The sequence below is a fragment of the Martes martes genome (assembly GCF_963455335.1).
Source record: "Martes martes genome assembly, chromosome: 7".
Taxonomy (NCBI): domain Eukaryota; kingdom Metazoa; phylum Chordata; class Mammalia; order Carnivora; family Mustelidae; genus Martes; species Martes martes.
Window position 1 is genome coordinate 43,762,736 of NC_137894.1, and position 12,748 is coordinate 43,775,483.

Here is a 12,748-nt window from a genome sequence, read left to right on the forward strand (position 1 = left end):
AGAGAGGCAGGCAGAGAGGGCTAAGCGAGGCTTCCCACTGAGCAGAGAGCCGAATGCGGGGCTCGATCCCAGGACCCTGAGATCACGACCTGAGCGGAAGGCAGTCTTAACCCACTGAGCCACCCAGGTGCCCCCAAAAGAAATAATTTTAAAGCAGTATAGTGACGATCTTAGTATAGGAGTAAGAAGCAAGACATTTCTACTTGCAGTAATAAAGTACACAACGGAAGTGATTACCTCTTTCTCTAATCACGATCTCTGTTTTAACTGAAACACTCCTTTAGCTCCATTTGGTACTGATTCTTATCATGTGCAGTCAGGTAGAAAGGGTGTATCACCTTTACCATAATTACTAATTCATTAAAGGTAAACAGTAAAAATAAAATGTTTACAGACTATTCACACAGTGAGACAGTGGAAGAATTTATTTTTCCTTCTTTGTACTTTAAAATTTTTATTATAAATCTCTTAATTAAAAGACAAAGGACAAATAAAAGATTTCTGGAGGGTAGGAGTACACTGACATTGTATTCTATAACTTTAAATGTATGACGTACTCAATAAAGATTTTTCTTACAGGGAATTATGCTGGTCTATGACATCACAAATGAAAAGTCCTTTGACAATATTAAAAATTGGATAAGAAACATTGAAGAGGTATGTATGGAAGGAGAATGATGATACAAGAGAGGAGTCCTTCTGGGTGCTTGTGGAGGGCTCCTTCTTTCTCTGGAAGAGGCAGCTGAGCTGCTGAGAAGTACACCGGGGGCAGCTGAGGCCCCATTGCTCTGAGGAGCACAGCCAGAGTGATCTCTGGTGCCGCCGGTCGAACTGCTGTATCCAACAGGGAGCTACACACAGCAGAGCAGTCTCACCGAATTTTAAACTTGGGCCAGATCTTGAAAATAATTTAATCCAAGTCCCCATTTTACCCATGTTGAAAACTGAGGCCAGAAAGAAGAGACTTGCTTGTGCTCCTCTAGCTTTAAAGTCTGACTCCCAGCTTCTTGCTGTCTGACTGGCAAAGACATCATTCTGTTCCATCAACTTAGCATTTTTCCCTTCTAACCTTTTTCTCTATCATTAGATATTTGAAATTTGGTTTAATTCCAGATTGACTGGTATTAAGATTTTTTTTGAATGTCTTTGACATTTCAGAAAGAAATCTGACTTTAAAATCATTTTGTACACATTTATAATAACTTACACGAGATTTCATATTTTAAGTAGTTCAGAATCCAGAATACCTTCCTCATTGGCTCACTCAGTACTGGTTTTTTTTCCTTCTTTGACCCAAACTAGTATTTGGAAGTTTTGTTGTTGGATAACCAGAAGTTCTACTTCTGTTTGTTCATGTACCAAAAAAGGCACAGGAATGACTGTAAGCCTTTGGGGAAAAAGTTCACATAGGCTCTTAGGCTATACATTTTCCCTCCTCCCATCTTTTAAATTTTTGCCTGCATCAGGCTTTGTGTGGAGCAAAAGATTATTTTTCTTATTATTAAATTTATGGATATGTTTCTGACAGGTTAGGATTTGTCTGTTGAATAGCTGTGTTTTGCTCAGGCTGTTTTTACAACGTACTATTTTCTCCCCACAGCATGCCTCTTCAGATGTTGAAAGAATGATCCTGGGTAACAAATGTGATATGAATGACAAAAGACAAGTGTCAAAAGAAAGAGGAGAGAAGGTAAATTTGAACGGAATGCGTAAAGATTAGAATCTACTCACACTAAGCAGTTATTTTCTTAGTATTACTTAATTAGGATTTCAGTTTGAAAAATATCTGTATTTTAATCCTTTAAAAAAAAACAACAAAGAGATGTAATCCATACTTGAATGGTATGAGTTAGTATTCGAGATCCAGCTCCATATATTGTGTAGTCATGACTCATTCCTGAAGAATTTGCTGTTTTCTGGGAGATACAAATTGGTCCTTTTTCAGATTCCTGCAGCTGAGAGTTCAGGCTATTTCTTCCATATCCGTGTGAAAATGCCCAGTTTTAAAGGACAAATAAATCATTCTCTTCAATTAAAAGCAATTGGATAGGTGAAGCTTAACCAGTAATCACATTCCAATTCATTATTTTTTTCCTAAGAATATTTTACACCATATTAGATTTAGGTCATTATGGTTAAACTACTTTTAATTCATCAAGCTGTGGATGTCATTTATGGTGTTTTTTATTTTGTACCCTGCAAAAAAAGCAAGAATTTATTACATGTACATACTTATTTCTATAACATTTTCTAAATTAACTTAGAGGCTTCAGTTTTTAAGTCTTGGAATTTTGCTTTGGCCTTTTTTTAGTGATACATGCAAAATGTATTTTGTTTTTAAATCTGACTGCAAACTTTTTTCCTGTAAGAACATTCATTTAATCTTGTTATTTTAAATAAACTGGGAACTTTTTGGGAGTAGATGGAAATAGAAACCAAATAAAAATGAAAGCAGTGAGTACTTAGTATTTTAAGCTTTCATTCTTTATGTACCAATTTATTAAAAAATAATGAAAAGTCAGTATAGTAACTGTTAGAGAGTTGTACTTTGGGAGTAGGTGAAAGGGGTCAATAAATCCCAAATTAAAGGTAGGAGCAAGTATCTGTCTCACACTTTTTCTTGTAAGCATATTAGAGAACTAAAGCATAATAGAACAAAAGAATAATTTAAGTCATGTCTTGAGTGGAAGCACTGCCATTTTACTTATGATGATTAAGTTAGATGTCTATATTTCAAACACATAGAAGAAAGCAAAGAAATTTGACAACCACAAGAGTTTTCAACTAGATCCTCTATCTTTGGGACTTTGAACAACCCAGAAAAAGGAAATGCTTTATATGTTGAAGCAACTTGAACAAAATTTAAATGTTTCTGTTTGCCTTTCAGTTAGCTATTGACTATGGGATTAAATTCTTGGAGACAAGTGCAAAATCCAGTACAAATGTAGAAGAGGTAAGAAAGAAATATTTGGTGACCTGTTATGGGGTAACATTAGAGCTTAGGTGCTTATGTTCAAGCAACTTTCCAAGTTATCATTTTCTCAGTGAATGCCTTCTGTGAGCTCCACCTCCATTTTGTGAATTTTTGTGCTTCTGACTTTTATGGGGACCCAGGTTGTTGAATTTCTAGCAACCAGCCCCCACATGGGCTATATGAGATGGCTTGATTAAGATTCACTGAGCAGAAGGTAGAAGTTCCGTTCAAGCTCAGCTTTGCCCTTTAAGAAGCCAGAAATCCTGTTCTTGCCGGACAAGCACAGTGTTTTCTGCTCATTTATCATGGTTCGTGTCATCCTATAGTAGCCTGTAGCAGGAGAATCTTAATTACTTTCATGTCTGTACTCTCTCAAGAGAGAATTAAACCGATTATTGAACAGATTTCCTTAGATTGAGCATGATACATTGTAACACAACAGCATTTAGTAGAAATAAATGTGTTTATCAGAGAGTAGTTTTAATAAATTTTCAGTAAGTTAATTGTTAAAGACAAATCATCTAGAGTCTTCTAAGAAGACTCTTACCAAGGGCAGTTTTTGATAATATTTTCTTTTTTAAAAACATTTTTTAGGGAAGCCTGGGTGGCTCCATTGGTTAATAAGGATCTGCCTTCAGCTCCGGTCATGATCCCGGGGTCCTGGGATCAAGTCCTGCACTGGACTCCTTGCTCAGCGGGGAGCCTGCTTTTCCCTCTGCCTGCTGCTCCCCCTGCTTGTGCTCTCTCTCTTTCTGACAAATAAATTAATAAATAATTTTTTAGAATTTATTTGAGATTGAGAGTGAGAGAGAGCGAGCATGGGAAGGAAGAGGGTTGGAAGAAGAAGCAGACTCCCCACCCAGCAGGGAAGCCCAATGCGGGACTCGATCCCAGGACTCCAGAATTGTGACCTGAGCCAAAGGCAGTTGGTTAACCAACTGAGCCACCCAGGTGCTCCATTAATAACGTTCTTAAAACTTGTTGCAAAAATGATAAGTGTGTGTTAATACGTGCAACTGAATGAACAGTAATACTGATGGTTTTATAGACATTTCATTTCTTAGACTACCACCATTCACCATAACCATTATGGCTTAAAATTGGTATTTAAATGACTTTATTAGCTAAGGGACACTGGTCAGAACTTTTTCTTTGTGTTTTTAATAACTAACACTAATTGTTTCAGGTTGGCTAATGGGTGTGAGGAAACAGGAAGCTTCTGTTGATTTATTTACACAAGCGTAGAGGAGGAGGAAAATGCTTCCTTCTGCTTGCCACAAAAGGATTTCCTTCCATCAGAAAGAGGGGAACCTCTTAAGTAGAAACAGGAGAAAATTTGTGCCCTGAGATGGCCCAGATAGGGTTGCTCCCACAAAGTGAACTCTGTACCCTGGCTTAATGGAGCAGGTTTAGGTCTGTTTGTGGCTGCACTGTGATGGCATCTGTGGCTTACAGAGAGCTGTGAGCTATGCGAGTACAGAGCTGAGAGTTGCCCGAGCTGCTTATTCTGACCAGGTATTTGGCAGAAATTAGCAGCTTTCCCAGAGCTTTAATTTAGTGTCGTTAGCTTTTCCTAGAAACTGGGATCAGCTTCCTTTGAAACTTAGACTCACAGGTGACCAGTGTGACAGTGCAACATTGGTAGTAAGTGAGGAGAGTGGTTATCATATTGTTTCTCTTCGACTTGATTGGACATAAACGTTCTCCTGAACATCTTTGGGGGCATCAGGGGTGGTTGGGAACAAAGAGACCGACAGTTGTGGGTTTAGCATGGAGACAACCGAAGATTCTTTTAAGAGTCTTGGCTCTGTAGCGAGGCACTGGCTGGCTCAGTCAGTGGAGCATACGACTCTTGATCTTGGGGTTGTGAGTTCAAGCCCCATATCGGGTGTAGAGATTACTTAAAAATAAAATCTTAAAAAAAAAAAAAAAAAGTCTTGGCTCTGTAGAAACAAAGTAGAAATGATAGGTTTAAAAAATACTTCATTTGGGTCAAGGCACGCTAGGCACAAAATGTCACTGAGATTACTCAGATTTTTCCTCTTTCTGTTTGAACTTATTTCCACAGTAGGGAATCAAGCTGAGCTAAGACATAGAAGATGATACAATTCTCAGGTACAAGAGTGAAAGCAATTTGAAAGAGATGAGATTGGGGATAAAAGGTAGAGATTTTTGCGGAAACAGATTCTAGAGCTCTAGCATAATTCATTCAATTATTAGACATATTCAGCATCTCCAAGACAAGACACTGCACCCTGCTCTGAGGACCTATGGCGACCTAGAGCCTCTGCCCCCACAGGTGCTTTTGTTGCACTGAGGAAGCTTCCTATAACTCAGCAAGTGTTGCATGAGGAACTTGTGCTAGGTATTATGTGCAGAAAATATGTGATGAGTGAATGAATGACAGGGTTCTAATTTAATTTAATTTATTTATTTTAGCAAGAGAAAGAGCACACATACACGAGCAGGGGGAGGAGCAGAGGGAGAGGGAAAAGGAGAGGGAGGTCATCTCCAGCAGACTCCATGCTGAGCACAGAGCTCAGTCTCACAACCCCAAGATCACAACCTGATCTGAAACCAAGAGTTGGATGCTCAACCTACTGAGCCACCCAGGTGCACCATGATCGACAGTTTTATAATACTGGAAAGTGTTCATGATATCATTGAAAAATAAGATACAATATTCAGATGTATACTACGATTAGTTATGTTCTTTTCTCAATTAAAAAGTGTCAAATAATATTTTATAATGAAATAATGATAACATTCTACATTTCTATTTTATAAAATATAAACATATATTAATAAAATGTTTGGTTTACCTTTAGGCATTTTTTACACTTGCACGAGATATAATGACAAAACTCAACAGAAAAATGGTTCGTATCACTTTTTTTACTTTTGTTATGCTATTCGTTAAATTTGTTTTTCTTATTTTTGCTGCTTATTTATTTGATTAAAAGGATAGGGCTGTTTGTAACATAGTCACAGTGACTCATTTTTTCCTGACTCACATATTCACCTGATTGAATTTTGATTCTTATTTCTGTTTCTTCTGAACTGTGGCTGCTTCCATTCTTTCATCTAATTCTGTAGGCAGTCTTTAATGGAATTTTGACCAGAATAATTAAAATAACAATGACACAAATTAAATTTTTGCCATGAAATTTTCTAGTTTAGTTTTAACATGACAGGTATTTATACCTATATGTAATTATGATCTTAAAGTTGCTAAAGTTCACTTAAATTAGAAATGGTGTCAGTGATGAATCGTTAAGAGCACCTTGAAAGTTTGTTTTCACCAGAATCCTGAATATAACAGTATACCTTACATTAGCAACTGTTCTTACCTCTAGCAAGAGGATTGCCTATACCGATATCCTAACATTGTTTCCATCATTACCCTTGACACTTTACACTCCATTGGCTATTTTTCTGAACTGGAAATGGAGCTTCCCATCTAATACATTATTAATTTAAAGGTGCTATCTTAAAAATATGTTTCTCATTTTAATCCACCATTTCCAAAGATACGGACAACATCAGAGCCTGACAAGTCCCCTTTCTAATAAAATACTCTACTGAATCAACATTTGTGGCATAGTTTGACATTTATTTGTACAATTTAAATAATCGGGATCAAACCATGAAACTTTTATTTCCTTGGTAACTTCATCTTCCCTTTTTTAGAATGACAGCAATTCATCAGGGTCAGGTGGACCAGTGAAAATAACAGAGAACCGATCAAAGAAGACCAGTTTCTTCCGTTGTTCGCTACTTTGATGAACTCAGTTTCTGAGAGACTGCAGCACACCTAAAGGACCCTTTCCTGCTTCTCTGAAAGCACAGGTCAGCCAGCCTCAGAATCACACCGCCTGGCTGCTGCTGAGAGCACCACTGAAACTAGACTTCTCGACACAGAATGCCATGTGGATTCCAGCCTCATGGCCTATCAAGTTAACAGGCTCCTTTTTTCAAACATGGAAGCAATGAAGTGGAGACATACACAGGACTTAACTTGTTTTTCCTTTGGTTTGTCCCAGAAGCTGCTATCTTTTCTTTTTCACTTTGCACATCAGTGTTAGCCTGTCCCTGCTACAGCACAGTTTCAGACTCATATTTGCACACTTTTGCCTCATTATAAGTTCTAGACAAATTTGTGCACCTGGGAATGTTTGAAAAAAGTAAAACATTTAAAGCAGAGGTTAATGTACTAAAATTAAAAGATGTTTAGTCTGGGCCGTGTGGCCAGATGTTGTTGCATTGATAGAATTTTTTTAAGGGCTCTAATTTGTGATTTCCTTAAATAAGAATCATTAAATTCTGATAAAAGTGATCTTAAAAATTCATTTAAAATGTCCATCTATTCATCAGAGGCCATAATTTCTTTATTTCTTCAGGTTGTTTAGAATTTTGCTTCATTCCTGACCTTTTTGTGGGAGAGTTTGGTAGCTGAATAAGTCACTTTTTCAATTGATTACCTCTCTCTGATCACTAGAAGCTGCATTTGGAAATCACCTTAATATTGCGTTTCCTGGGCTTTATATTTACTATTCTCTCCTATGTTTGACCTCTTGTAACCACTCAGTGATCAAAAACATAACGTATTTGAACATTGTTGTCTGTTTCTAATTGTGAACTTCTTGAGCTGAAATTTTACATAGGCAGAGAGATGTACCATTTAGATCTTATTTTAGCATCTTACTGTGGTTCTGTCATATCAGCATCATAATACATGCAATGTATTTTTTCTTAAGTTCACTCTTTAACTTGCTGGTTTCGTTTGTAATACCCAGTCTCTATTGTGATCCCTGTCTGCAAAAGTTAACAAGTATTGGATTTAGATTTTTGTTTGTAGAAAGCTTACCTATAGGGAGATAGATTAACTTGTTGATATAAGTGTAACAGAGATAGCTCTTGGTAAACAGAATGATTTTTTGTTCTGTTTTTATTTGAGCTCCCTCCTCCTCCTCCTCCTCCTCCTCCTCCTTCTTCCTCTTCTTCTTCTTCTTCTTCTTTAAACAAAGGTAATTAGACCTAGTGCAGCCTCTAGGAAAAGTCTTGCCTTTTTGTTAGAGAAAATAGGAGCAAGGTTTCCATTTTAAAACATCTGTTATTGAATGCGTGGAACCCGGTTCCATCTGTTTGGGTTTGTTGTTAAAGAACTCGGTCCAGTCATTTGGGCCAAAGCCAGCCATAAGCTCAGCTGCCTTTCTAACCAGACAGTAGTACTGGTATACCTTTTGTAGATGAAACCTTCACATAAGAAAAAAATAAAAAGCTATTTAGGGTTAACTTATGTGCCAAATTCAGATCATGTTGTTGTTATTCTAGCCTTCAATGTCTTAATACAGCAGGGAGTAATGAATAGGTGATTAGGGAAATTAATTCTGCCAATAATTATCCTTCCTGTTAGGCTTTTTTTGTTTCATGAAGGTTACCATCATGCTTGAGAGTTGAGAGTGGAGATGGAAATGGAAATGGATTGCTTGTTCAAGCAATGGATTCAAGCAAATGGATTGCTTCAGATCAAGACATAACATTGGAACGCTTGGACCCATCAGACCTTTACTATTGTTTGAAAACTTATGTACAGTTTAGCAGCTGCAAATATACCAGAGCTATTTTTGATGGATACACTAAACTTAATGTTGGCAGATCTCAGCCTTCTTGATTTCGTTTGTTTGTTTGTATTTACCTGTAGTCCTACAGGCACCTGGTTGTGTCCCATTCTAATCAGTAGTTGCTTGATTGAAAGTTGATTGTACATCTACCATTTTAAAATTAGCTCCATTTTTGGAAAGAAAAACTAATTTCTTAGAAACATCTCTTATTTACTAATTTTCTGAAAAAGATCCAAGCAGTTAAGCTTTCTGAATGGTAACGAAATACTTTCTAAAAGGCAAGTGCTATGACACCATGTATGAATGTAATTCTCCTAGTAATTTACCTCTGACTATTTGGTGTCTTAACACTTTGGTTTATATCTCAGGGGTTGTCTGCAAACCAAAACTGACACATTCTGTGGTTAGATTTTGTTTTTTTGTTTTTTGTTTTTAAACACAATGCTTTGCTTTTGTTTCATTCCTTCTCTCTTCTTTTGTCTGATGTGGGCTAATAGTTAGTCTCCACGAACTTCCCTTTGAAAGAGCCTGTAAAAGTTAGATGAGTCTAAAAGTGCTCTTTGAAGTAGCAGCAATTTGGAGGTAGATGCTCTGTTATATAGAAATAAATCGTCCTTGCTATTTTCTTACGTTTAGCTTTGCTAAATTGTATATAATTTGAGCTAAGACCATAGGAAGTTTACTTTCTGCATGGTAAAATGGCCCAATAAATATTCCACTTTGCTTAATAATGTACATATAGTGCATTATTTTTTCTATGCGTAGATGAATTTAGTGACAGATAATTGTCTGTTCCCTGCTGAAACTGAAGAAAGCTAGTTTGTGTGAACATGTTTGTGGTCTTACAGACAAGGTACAGGAAGGCGTTTGCAGCAGTATTTGTGGTTCGGGGGCTGCACGTGACTATCAGTGTGCTGATTCTTGACAATGATTGGACTAGACCTTTTCAAGTAGAGTCTGAGGATTTCAGACACTGAAATGTGCTGTAACTCAGTAGCATGTAAACCAGTTGATTGTAAAACGTTTCACTGGGAATTTATTTTAACTATGTTTTACTTCGTATAGATTATGAGAAAATAATCCACCTGTGCATCGGTTAGGAGGTGCTGCAGGGTTTCTTACTATTTACATGAACATTTTGTGCAGTCTTTGTTATAAATGTTCAGAAGACTATATACTCTTTACTTTGAAGGACTATTTTTTAATTATACCTCATTTAGCTAACTAGTATTCTAATACCTGGTAGAAAACCGGTGAGCCAGCCTTGAAGCCTCCAACACCATTTAGATTATATGTTTTGTTTTGGACTAAAGACATCATTGGAAAAGGTAGGAGATAGCTTACTCTAGAATAGAACATACATGTCATAGCCACTAGTGCAAACAAGGTATGATCTCCCTGTCTCCCTTAAGAAGTTTAGCTGTGCAATATAGATGAACGTTTGCAGAAATTTCTAAGTAAGAGATTATAATTCCATTTTACAGATTCTGAATGCTGAGAATCTGTATTAAGACTTACAAAGTTTTTCCTGTGAACAGTAAGTGAGGCATTTAAGCAGATTTTTTTTCTAGTTCATGACTTAGCTTTCTTTATAAATTTAGTACTTAATCTTTAAAGATGAGCTTTTAAGCTTCAAATTTTAATACAGCATTTCATTATGTTGGTTTACTTATCTCACATTTTAAGCACTCATTTCTGCCGTCAGGTTTTTTAGAATTTTTCTTCTAACAGAAAAGACATTCCTTTTCCCTTCTTGTTATATGCAAAGAAGGGAGGGAAATTGAATGTCGAAAAAAAAAAAAGAGAGAGAGAGAGAGAAGAGAAATTTCTTGTCCTAGAGGGACCTAGAGGGAATATGCTAATAAAATTTTAAATCCCAGCACAATTTTACAGAGAATCAGTCTGTTTTTTTTTTAGACTAATAAAATTAACTGGAGTTCTGTTCAGTCTGAAAAAATTCTAAATGACTGAAATTTACAGAAGTGAATATCAGCAAATAATTATTTTAGGGATATTTTCAAATTTTACTTCATTTTTTGAAATGCTTGTGCCATATTGATTGCATTTCTTACTGCCAAGAACTAATAGAACTTCTGGTTTCATTTTCTTACCTTTTTTAAAATGTGAACTTAATTATTATAATTCCTTCCTATGGCCTTACAGATGAGTTATATTTTGTTTTTTGCAGCTGACACTGCAGTTCCTTTAGTGCAAAATGCCATAAACTATTTGACTAAAATCATGCCTCTAATGGGAAATACCTAGTTTTTCCATAGATTTATCCTTCTGTATATGTTTCAGCATATTTTATTTTTGCTTCAACAGCTTAATGTGAAAAGCTCCTGCAGATAAAGTGAACCTGTCATGTGGTTAATCTTGTTTAAGCCAATTCATTAACTGTATACTGATACTGATGCTGTGGTTTGTTTTGTTTTGTTTTTAAATGGATTTTATTCCAGGTGAACTTTTTTTTACAGTAATGTTCGTCTAAAATAAAAACTACATAATGAAAATAACTCATGACTCTGAAATGAATTGCACATTTAAAAAATGTTTCTTCAGATTTGCTACATGTATGATTCAAACCATGGTAGACTTGAGATATTTTAGCAAACTTATCTGACTTGGAATTGCTTAAAGACTCAGAAAAATTGAGGTACCTGGCTGGCTTAGTCGTTAAGCATCTGCCTTCGGCTCAGGTCATGATCCCAGGGTCCTAGGATCGAGCCCGCATCTGGCTCCCTGCTCGGCAGGAGCCTGCTTCACCCTCTCCCAGTCCTCCTGCTTGTGCTTTCTCTCTCGCTGTCTCTCTGTCAAATAAATAAAATCTTAAAAAAAAAAAAAAAGAGAGAGAGAGAGACAGACAGAAAAAATGGCCAGATCTCCTGCTCTTAGCTAGATCAGAATACATTGAGGTGATTCTGTTATAGAATGGCAGTCTTAAATTGATCATCCTTCCCTTCTTAGTCCTCCCACGTTTAGTTTCTGTTTGGTTTTCACTTCCAAATACCACATATTGAGACCCCAGCCCTGTCCCTATTCTCCCACAACGCTTGTGCACGTTCCTGGTCGTAGCCTTTCGCATTCATACCCAGCACCATTTTGGACCTTCACTGTTCTCAAGTTTCCCACTTCTCTCCCTTTACTCTGGATAAGTCTTTCAGTTCCTGCTTCCCAGAGAAAAGCATCAGTTAGCCATCTCTTCCTCTCTATCCTATGGCCTACCAGGGTCCAGCGCCCAACGCCACCCTCATCCTCACTCCTTCCTCTTGGAGCAGAAGCATCCCTTCTCTTCCGTGCCTTTCTCACCACTGCCTCTTTTCTGCACTCGTCCTCCCACCTCTGCCCTTCAGAGAACGCTAAGCTCTTTCTCTTCCACCTTCACACTCTTATCCCGTGTTACACCTGGCCCCTCATCATCTAAGCACCCTAACGCCACAGATGTTGGCCTCGTGTCTCTCTCCCCTACTGCCCTTTTTTCTCTTCTTCCTGTTGTAGCTAAGCTTCTTCAGAGAGTTGCCTACAGTTACCATCTTCACTTTTTCATTTTTCCTTTATTCCTCAGCCTACTCCAGTTTGGCTTCTTCACCAGCCACTTCACTGACATTGGTCTTACAGTGGCCTAGTTGCTCAAGTCGCAGACAATTTTTGGTCCTTATCTTGGTTAACCTCTTGGCGGCATTTGACCAGTATATCTCTTCCTCCCAGAAATGTTCTCATAGCTTCTGTGACAGTATTCTCCTGATTCTCCACTTTTCCAAAAATAATTTCATCCTTTTTCATGGCTCTTAAATGCTCGTAACTTCTGTGATCGGGGGAATAATGGCCCCCAAGGATGTTCATGTCCTGATCCCTGGAACCTGTGAATGTCACTCTACATAGCAAAGAGGACTTCACAGATGTGGTCAAGGTAAGGCTTTTGAAAGGGGGGTATATTGGGGTGGAGTGTGTGTAATCCCAAAGGTCTTTATGGGAGGGACACAGGAGGAGTTGGAATCAGAAGGAAACTATGAGATGACAGAAAGGGAGTAAAGGTGTGATCATGCAGGCCTGTGAGCCAAGGAAGGTAAGTAGCCTCTGGGATCTGGAAAAGGGAAGGGAAGAGATTCTCTCCTAAGGCCTCCAGAAGGAACCAGCTTGGCCCTGACAC

General features: G+C 37.6%; 1 protein-coding gene across 1 annotated transcript in view; it reads left to right on the forward strand.

The window, feature by feature from the left end:
* Positions 1-11,087, forward strand: part of RAB8B (RAB8B, member RAS oncogene family) — a 58,676-nt gene extending 47,589 nt beyond the window's left edge. Inside the window, exons 4-8 of the mRNA XM_080808997.1 lie at positions 580-657; positions 1,601-1,690; positions 2,888-2,953; positions 5,803-5,853; positions 6,665-11,087. Coding sequence (XP_080665123.1) covers positions 580-657; positions 1,601-1,690; positions 2,888-2,953; positions 5,803-5,853; positions 6,665-6,757 — 378 coding nt within the window. The 3' untranslated portion in view covers positions 6,758-11,087. The remainder of the gene's footprint in view (positions 1-579; positions 658-1,600; positions 1,691-2,887; positions 2,954-5,802; positions 5,854-6,664) is intronic.
* The last annotated feature ends 1,661 nt before the right edge of the window (positions 11,088-12,748 follow it).